General features: G+C 60.0%; 1 protein-coding gene and 1 long non-coding RNA gene across 2 annotated transcripts; both read left to right on the top strand.

The window, feature by feature from the left end:
• The first annotated feature begins 1,377 nt into the window (after window positions 1-1,377).
• On the top strand, window positions 1,378-2,288 carry LOC134728360 (uncharacterized protein FLJ46757-like). Its single transcript, XM_063601435.1, is given in 2 exon segments — window positions 1,378-1,938; window positions 1,941-2,288. Coding segments are annotated over 2 exon segments (909 nt in total).
• A 664-nt stretch (window positions 2,289-2,952) lies between these two features.
• LOC103787002 (uncharacterized) lies at window positions 2,953-8,202 on the top strand. The gene is made up of 3 exons (XR_010111133.1): window positions 2,953-3,711; window positions 4,694-5,141; window positions 7,358-8,202. It is a non-coding gene; the product is annotated as an uncharacterized LOC103787002 (long non-coding RNA).
• The last annotated feature ends 1,332 nt before the right edge of the window (window positions 8,203-9,534 follow it).

The following is a 9,534-nucleotide window of genomic DNA, read 5'->3' as shown; positions in this document are numbered from 1 at the left end:
CCCAAGGGGTGCCAGAGGCAGGGTGAGGACCTGGTGCTCAGACTCGAAACCTACACTCAGGCTGGCTCCCAGTCGGCCAGCCCAGGAGTCACCCAGGCACACCCTAGGGGAGGGGACGGGGCTGCCTGCTGCCTGAGCCCTTCACTCCCCCGGGGAATGGGAACTGTGCCCCACAGCCTAGGGACAGGGCCACTGGCCTTAGGACAGACCAGGCAGCAGACAGGCCACGGCACCATAAGCCCTATACTCATTCCCCAGCACCACCTGCTCCTGGCCAGGCCCCACACTTGGGTCTGGCCTGACCCTGCCCTCAAGTGCCCTGAGGGTGACGGGGGGCCCAGGGGCTGCTGGGGATGAGGATGAAGCCTGACTGTGAGGCGGGGCAGACTGGGCAGGGGCCTGGGCCTCGCTGGGTCACCTGGGATGTAGGTCAAGGCAAGGAGGGAGGACCTGGAACGCCCCTCCCCTGCCCCTGCCTGGCTCCCCAACGCCCTGGCCATGGGAATCAGGTACTGTGGCACCAGGTGGATGGTCTGGGTGTCCAGGGAGTCTGGGGCCACTTTTGGAATCTGCCAGCCCCTGCCACGTACCAGCGTTTTCGAATCCTCTCACTCTCCGCCAAACCACCCAGAGCAGAGTTTTCCAGGGACAGGAGAGGGAAGGAGCTGCCCATTGCGCTGCCCCTGGCTCAAGCTCTGAGAGGGGCGTAGGGCTGGGGACAGCGTCCAGGACTCCAGGGCTGCGGGGGCGGGTTCTGGGTGCATCATGGGGTGCGCCCTGCTGTGCCCGCCCGAGTGCGGGGCCTGACCTGACCAGGTGAGCCCTTCTCTGAGGAAGCTGATGAGGGAGAATTTCTCCTGCTGGCACTGAAGAAGCAAAGTGTGGGGGTGGGGGAGCCTCGGGGAAGGGGGCTGTGGGCACCTCCAGGATCTGAGGGAACCCCAGGAATAGCCCGTGAGAGAAACGGGAGGCCTACAGCCAAGAGTGCATCCTCTAGAAGACAAGGAAGAAAGAAGAATGCACCCTCCCAACAGCCAGGGAGTGTGCGAGAGGCCCAGCCTCCAGTGCCTGGCAGCTTCAGCACCCACTTCAGCCAGGGAGCCCTGGGCAGGCCCAGCCATGCCTCCCAAACTCTCGTCTACGGCTGGGCGCTGACAAGCAGTGGTGGTGAAGTCACCAAGTTCAAGGTAATTTGTTGCACAGCACGGGTATTTAATGCAGGAGGGACTCGATAAACATTTAGGCAGGAAAAGAAAGAAGAACAAAGGAGGGAGGGAGGAGCCACCAGGAAGGAAGGAGGGTGACTGCAGAGACTGGCCCTGGGCAGCGGTACCAGGGGCGCAGGGAGCCTGGCCCGGCCCGTTGTCACTGGAATTCATGCCATGCAGACTTCTACATCAAAGGGAAACAAGGTCGGGAGGGCCGAGGGGTCCATGGCACTCCGCACCCACGGGGCCAGGCTGGCACAACGCCCCAACGCTGCAATCCTGGGAAGAGTCACACGCGCCCTCCCGGGACCCACGTGACCATCAAGGGAGTGTGGAGGACACATCCCTCGGGGGTGACGCCCCTGCAGATGGAGTTTCCCCATCTGTGCCACCCTTGCAAGGCCTGGGAAAGGCTGCGGGGCCAGGCGGCACCGGGCAAGCTGAGTGCCAGGTGGTCGTTGCAACACACCGGGCAAATCTGAAACCATGGGACGGACGAGCTGCACCCCTGGGAAAGAGGACAGAGGGAGGCCGGTTATCAATGTCCTCCTGTGCCTCAGTTTCCAGAAACAAGCCAGACTCAGTGCCTCAGGGAGACCCCGTGTGGCCTCCGGAGAGCACGGGACTCGTCCTTTGTGCAGGTGAGGAAACCGAACCCCAGAGCAGTGAGGGACTGGCCTGGGGACCCTGGGCTCAGCCCTGGGCGCCTTCCCTCTGCCCATCTCAGACAGGGGCACAGCCAGTACCGCCTCACCCAAACGCGCCTCCAGACTGGCCCTCCGGGGGCCCCCAGGCACAATCCTCTCACTTTCCTCCTCAAGCCCCCGCCTTCCCCCTTCGCACTGTGACCCAGGGGCTACTAGCAGCTGGGCCGGGCTCCAAAGCTTGAAGCTGCTTCTCCCGGTCTCTTTCCAGGGGGCGGCGGATGGCTGCTCACTCAGGGATGCCAACACCAACAGGACGGGACCCATGTATGGATCTGACTTCCCTCCCAGGCTCTGCCTTCACTCAATGTCCCTGTGGGGCAGCTGGGGCTCCCGGCCGCCCTCCCCTGCCCACAGCCGTGAGGTTGCTTCCTAGGGTTCTGTTTTCCCCACAGTCGGAACTGAGGTACTGGGAGGCTCCAGAAGAGGGATGGGGTGGAGCAAGTGGCCTGGAGCCCCCCAGGGCAGACCCCAAAGAGAAGGGTCAGAAGTGCCTTCTGGGGCCTGGGCAGCTGGGCGGAGCCCACAAGCCTGAGACCCTGTGGGAAGGAAGTGTCCCCACCCCGTGGTAAGAAAGGGGCTGGTAGAGGCTCCTATGTGGCTCCCTCTGTCCCCTCCCGACCTCTGGCCAGGCTTGGGATAATCCCTGAGTGGACACAGGTGCCACAATGGGGTCTCGAGGGTGAGGGCTGAGGAGGCTGAGCCTCCAAGGACCCCAGGGTGCCTGTTCCCACTGCACACCCACCGGGGCACAGGGTAGGGATAGTGCCAGGGGGGCCACAGCTGCAGGGTCCATCCCAGGCCGTGGTACACAGGTAGAGGTGGGTGCCAGCCTTCGTGAAGCACCTGCAGAGGCTCCACTCAGGGAGAGAACGAGGCACTCGCCCAAAGGGATCCTGGGTCACATGGGGCAGCAAGAGAGGGTGGAGCAAGTGGCCTGGAGCAAAGGGTTGGAGAGGCCCTGGGCGGTGCGTTCTCCCCCAAGCCCATTCCAGGGCCATGGGCACCCCCCAGAGGCAGCTGGTGGGACTGCAGCCATGCAGGTCCTAGAGGGCAGGTGACAGGGGACGTGACAGAAGGGGACAAAGGGCCGGCAGAGGCACAGAGAGGGCCAGACTGCCCTCTGTGGACTGCGGAACCCAGAACCCAACGGCCAATCCTCTCCCTACTCCTCACCCACAGTAAGGGGCCAGGGCTCCATGCAATGAGAACCCATGGGTGATGCCACACGGGGGAGAAGCCACGCGGGGGAGAAGCCATGCAGGGGAGAGGTTACAAGGGGGAGAGGCCGCGGGAGGAGAGTTGCATGGGGCAGAGGCCACGCGGGGGAGAGGCCACGCAGGGGAGACGTCACATGGGGGAGGACACGCAGGGCAGAGGTCACATGGGGGAGAGGCCACACGAGGGAGAAGCCACGCAGGGGAGAGGTCACAATGGAGAGAGGCCGCAGGGGGGAGAGGTCATATGGGGCAGAGGCCACGTGGGGGAGAGGTCACATGGGGGAGGACACACAGGGGAGAGGCCACGCAGGGGAGAGGTCACAATGGGGAGAGGCCGCAGGGGGGAGAGGTCACATGGGGCAGAGGCCACGTGGGGGAGAGGTCACATGGGGGAGGACACGCAGGGGAGAGGTCACAAGGGGGAGAGGCCGCAGGGGGAGAGGTCACATGGGGGAGAGGCTACACAGGGGAGAGGCCGCATGTTGGGGAGATGGCCCCTGCGGGAAGACTCCGAGGCAGTCTGCTGCAGCTCCTTCCGGCTGAATCCGGTTCAGGAAGTAAAACCAGCCCTGTGTAGAGGTAAGTGATGCTTGGAGGGATAATCTCCGAGCAGCTCACCGCGGTGCTGGCCATTGCCGTTCTCTTCACGGTAGAAGAGTCCGTCTGGGGAAAAGGTCCCCATCAGAGATGGAGATGTTCCCTTTCAGACTCCAGGCTGTGGCTGTGGGGCCGGCTCCCTACCACGTGGGCTGGGGGCTGGGCACATGCATGCCCACTCCTGGGCCCTCTTCCTGGTAGGCCACAGCACCACACACACTGCAAACCAGGCCTCTTCTTCATCCACCACCACCGTCCAGGCCTCAACATCACCGCGTGGGGTCTTGTGCCCTCTGGAGGAACTTCCGGGCTAATGAGGGGGAACAGTCCCCATTACCGGTCTATCTTTATAAGGCAGTATATGCAACAGTGGAAGTTCTGTGAGACATATTCCAACCCCGGGGCTGCTGGCAGAACTGTCCCCAAACCCACCCTCGATCCCACGGCCAGGAAGTGGGTCCAAAATTGCCTGGCCAGGTCACACCCCTGCGTGAACCGCCCCACAACACCCAGGGCGCTGCCTGACTTGCCGTCCACCTCTCAGCCCCTCCCCTCACCCCTGCCACAGCTGCAGGGCCTACCCTCGCCGGGGGTTGCTCCCTGCTTACCTCCCTCGCCCGTGCAATGCCTCTACTGCCCGCAAGGCCTACCGGGAGATGTTACAGGTCATGGTCATATTTGAGTGTGAGAAGCTCATGCAGAGAACATTCTGGCTGAGGGAGAGGTCTTGGGGTTCAAGTCTGTTTCTTGGCTCTGCTCAGCCATGCCAGGCAGGAAAATGGGCACCTCTGGTGACCCAGGCTGGCTGAGAGCCTGCAGGGAAGAGCCTTTGGCACGTGAGCCACTGTGGGCTGGCAGGACTGCAACTTGGGGTCTCCATCTACTGGTACCGAGGCAAGGAGGAAAAAGCAGGGGGGCCCGGAGACGGCCCCTCTAAGTCTGTAACTCCAGAACTGCTGCTCAGTCCCCAGAATGTCACCTCCAAGCAGAGCCTGTGACAACTGTCAACTGTGAAGCTGTGGCGTGGGTTGCTACTGAAGCTCTGAAGTCAGCGAGGACACAGCATGTTTGTTCTAGACCGTTTGGCTGCTGGAGGAAGCTGTACATGCACACACTCGCCTCACCACCCTGCGAGTCCACAGGCCCCTCCCCGGAGTCACCTCCAGGTAAAGGGGACCCTGCGTCGGGACTTGCTCTCTGGGGCGCTGAGATGCTCTACAATGAGCCGTGCTGCAGTGCACGGCCGCCCGACTGTGCACCCGCAACGGGGAACTGAACGCCGCAGGAAGTACATCTCCAAGATGTTCTTTAAGAGGCTTAGGGTCCCTGGAAGACCCTCGCCCACACCCAGCGTGGAGCGTTGTTGCTCACGTGGCCGCACCTCTCGGGATGGCCGTGGGTCTCCGTGATGGGTGAGTCAAGAAGTTTCTTTTCTTCCTCCTTGTGGGCTTCAAATGGGGAGGTGGGGTGCTGCCACTTGCCAGGTCAGCCTCTGAGCTTGGAAGAGGAGCATCCAGGAGACCCCCGCTCACCAGGCACCCCCGAGCTCCCTCAAGCTCCCTCGGGAGCCTCAGACAGGGCCAAGAAGGGCAGAGCTGCACCGTGGGGGCGGGGGGCCACGGCGGCCCAGGCTGGGTGAAGAGCGGGTGTCCTGGTGTCAGAGCCCCACAGGAACCGGGGGCCCTGCAGGAGGTGGCGCAGCTGGGTGTGAAAGCAGGGGACCAGGCAGGAGGGTTCCCGCGGGGGTGGCAGAGCCGAACGTGAGGAGGGCACCCCCGCGGGAAGGGGCGCAGCACCCACTCCCGGCCTCGGTTCTGCATGAAATGAGTATCGGGGGTAATGGAAGCCAGAGTTCCTTCGGCAAAGGGAGGTTCAAACACAGAAGGGAAACCCTAGAATACACCCTGGGTGTCCATCACAGCTGGAGGCACCGCCTCTCCCAGAGGTCAACTCCTAACACGAGTGGGGCAGGCACAGGCAGCCGATAAGACAGTGAGCGGCCAACGCTGCAGCAGACCCCGGCACCCAGCTTCGGGTGGAGCGCCCCGATGTTCCTGAGGGTGTTTCCAGGATGAGGCTGATTTGAATCGGTGGACTAAGGAAAGCAGGTGGGCCTCCGCAGAGGGGGCCTCATCCGGTCTGCCTGGCCAAGGCCTTAAAAGACCGGGGTCCCCTCCCCTGAGGACGTTCCGGGGTCTCCAGCTGGCCGCCTGCCCTGCAGAACTCCCAACTGCCAGCCCCAGTCCTGTGAGCCGACTCCTCACAACAAACAGAGCACTCTCCCCTCCGCCACCACCACACACACACGCCTGCTATGGACAGGACTGTGTCCCCTGACAAGCACATGTCGAAGCCCTAACTCCCCGTGTGACTGGAGATGGGGCCTCTAAGGAGGTGACCAGGGTTAAATGAGATCACAGGGCTGGGCCCTAGTCCAACCTTCCTGACATCCTTGTAAGGGAGGTCAGGACGGCCGGGCACAGTGGCTCACGCCTGTAATCCCAGCACTTTGGGAGGCTGAGGCAGGAGGATCATGAGGTCAGGAGTTCAAGACCAGCCTGATCAACACGGTGAAACCCCATCTCTACTAAAAATACAAAAATTAGCCGGGCGTGGTGGCGCACACCTGTAATCCCAGGTACTCAGGGGCTGAGGCAGGAGAATCGCTTGAACCTGGGAGGCGGAGGTTGCAGTGAGCTGAGATGGTGCCCCTGCACTCCAGCCTGGGCGACAGAGCGACAATTTTTCTCCAAAAAAAAAAAAAAATAAGGTCAGGACACCGTGAGAAGGTGGCCATTGATTAAGACAAGCCAAGGAGGGGGCCCAGGAAAAGCAACCCTGCCGACACTCCCTCGGAATCCTCCAGAACAGAAACTCACCCTCCCAGGCCTAAGCTGCCCAGTCCCTACTATTTTGTTCTCGCAGCTGGAGTGGACAGACACACACCCCATTCATTGGTTCTGTTTTTTCTGAAGACCTTAATCTAGACAGATGGAGGGTGGCTGGCGGGACAGGTAGAGAACAGGCATGCGCTATGCACACACTGCCCCAGCTCTGCCAGCTGAGAACGCCTGTGAACAGTGAGATCGGAATAGCAAGGGCCCAGCCAGATCGGCTTCTAAACACCACCCTCCCCTCACAGGAGCTAGAGATCTTCAGAGAAATGAGAGAATCTGAACAGGGCCCTAGGGCTGCAAACGACTTCACTGAGACAACTAAGGACTGAGGGTTCGAGGGTTGGACACAGTGAGGTATCCATGCTAATTCCCTGATTTTTCCTGGTTTGAGATGGGGTCTTGATGTTGCCCAGGCTCACTCAAATTCATGGGCCCAAGCGATCCTCCCGCCTTGGCCTCCAGGGTAGCTGGGACTACACACATGCCACCACACCTGGCTCTAGCTCCCTCTGTGACCGCTGTGCTGTGGTTAAGGGAATGTCTCTGTAGGAGGAAATGGGCCACAAAGTATCCAGGGTGCTGGGGCACCGAGTCAGGAAATGCTCTCAAAAGGCTCGGGGTAGAAATGCTCTGTGTGTCTGCAATGTTTCTGTAAGGTTGAGAGATTGTTTTTCCAGGAAAAAGCAACATCATCCTCATCCCAGCCCTGTGCTGTTACTCCCACTCCACAGGCAGGCGAATGGAACCACAGGTGCTTCCTGTCCTGGTCACAAAGTCAGAGTGGCTGGGCCAAGTGTCCTGAGAAGAGTCACCTCCTGGGATCCCATCAGCCTGGCCATAGCAGAACACCCAGACAGGGGCCCATCCCCGAGGCTCAACTCAATGCATGCAGCCACTGTAGAAAAGTCTGGAAAGTAGTTCTTCAACCGACTAGACATGGTGAGCCCAAAACCCAGCCATGACACTCCTAGGCATCTGCCCCAGAAGAATGAAAGCATCCATCCCCTGCAAACTCATCCTTACACAGCAGCGTGACTCCAGACGGCCAAAGGCAGAAACACCCCAAACGTCCATCAGTGGACAAACGGGCAGACGCAATGCACTGTCTGTACCGTGGGATGTCACTCAGCCATAAGAAGGAAAGAATCCAGTGTGGATGAGCCTTGGAACCACGGTGCTGCGTGATCCCGTAACACATGGCCAGAACAGACACGGCCCGGAACCTGAGGCCGGGAGGATGCGTGCGGGTGGCGGGGAGACAGAGGGGCGATGGCTAAGGAATACCCAGTTTCTTTTGGACTGAAAATGGTCTAAAGTTGACTGTGGTGATGGCTGTACAACTCTGAATATGCTGAAAACTCGAATTACACACTTCAGTTGGGCGAACTGTACTCCATGTGAATTACCTCTCGATGGTTCTCTCCTGGGCTCAGGCGCTTCTCCCACCTTGGCCTCCTGAGTAGCTGGAACTACCACTCATGTGCGGAAATAAAACAACTCAGTCTCAAAAAAAACTCAACTCAAAACTCAGTCTCAAAAATAAAAAAATAAAAAATAAAGTAAAAGAGGCTACCAATAGGAGAGGAATTCAGTCATTCATGTCACAAGCACAATGCGGTTATTTAAAACAATTCTGAATATGGGGAAATGTGTACCCAGCAGGGCCTGGAAACAGCCAGAGCGTGACGGTGCCGGCGCAGCCATGAAAACCCCTCCCTGTGAACACACACGTGAAAGAAGATGCAAAGTCACTGTGGCTTCCGGTTTCACAACTGCAATTTGGCATCTCTAATTTGCTTTTTTCCAGAAACTTCTGTTAGCATGGTTGTTTCCTTAGCTTTTGACCAAAGAAACTTCAAAAACAAGAAAGCGTTATTATGCACCCCGTTCCTTTCCAAAGGCCTCCAACTGCAGGGGCTCCTCCCAACAGGCCCTGCTGGGGGTGAAGAGGCCAGGCCCAGGGGAACACTGACCAGGCCCAGGGGACACTGCCCAGACCTGACGCTCGCCACCGGCAGTTTACGTTGGACACGCTTGTCTTTTTTTTTTTTTTGAAACAGAGTTTCCCTCTCGTTGCCCAGGCTAGAGTGCAATGGCGCGATCTTAGCTCACCACAACCTCTGCCTCCCAGGTTCAAGCAATTCTCCTGCCTTAGCCTCCCAAGTAGCTGGGATTACAGGCATGTGCCACCATGCCTGGCTAATTTTGTATTTTAGTAGAGATGGGGTTTCTCCATGTTGGTCAGTCTGGTCTCAAACTCCTGACCTCAGGTGATCCGGCCACCTCGGCCTCCCAAAGTGCTGGGATTACAGGTGTGAGCCACTGTGCCTGGCCACGCTTGTCTTTTTAAGTTCCTTTGGGGAAAGAACCCTAACCCCTAGAACAGGGGCCCTGGCCTTCCCTCTCCTTGGCCCCTAACTGTGCCCTAAGCCTGCCCCAGCCGCCCAGCTGAGTGGGACTGAAGGAGGTGTCACCAGGTGCCACCTGCCCGGGGTTGGGGGACACTCGAATGCAGCAGGGCTTTGGGGAACCGGATGCAGTCCAGGGTCTGCACAAGGCCAGCCACAGCCTAGAGGTCCTTCCTGGTCCCAGGCCCACTCCAAGCCCTGGCCTCTCGCTGGATCCCACACGGCCTGGCTGGCTGGGCACCCATGGAACAGAAGATGCGGGCAAAACCCAACGCAGCAGCCCCTTGTCACCTATGCAGGCTGTGGCCACAGCGCTGGCGGCAGACAGGCCCTTGTTCCATGCAGGTGGAAAGCCCTGGGTTACTGTCAGGTCTCCGTCGCCACAGTGGGGCCCCGCCACCTCCCTCACAGGCTCCAGCAGGTGTGAAGGGGAGAGGGGCAGGGAGGACGCTGAGGGTGACCTGGCTGAGGGAAGGAGGTGCGCAGCCTGCGGACCCGCG

The sequence above is a fragment of the Pan paniscus genome, chromosome 22 (genome assembly GCF_029289425.2).
Source record: "Pan paniscus chromosome 22, NHGRI_mPanPan1-v2.0_pri, whole genome shotgun sequence".
In the NCBI taxonomy this organism is placed as follows: Eukaryota; Metazoa; Chordata; class Mammalia; order Primates; family Hominidae; genus Pan; species Pan paniscus.
This window is presented reverse-complemented; position numbering and strand designations above follow the sequence as displayed.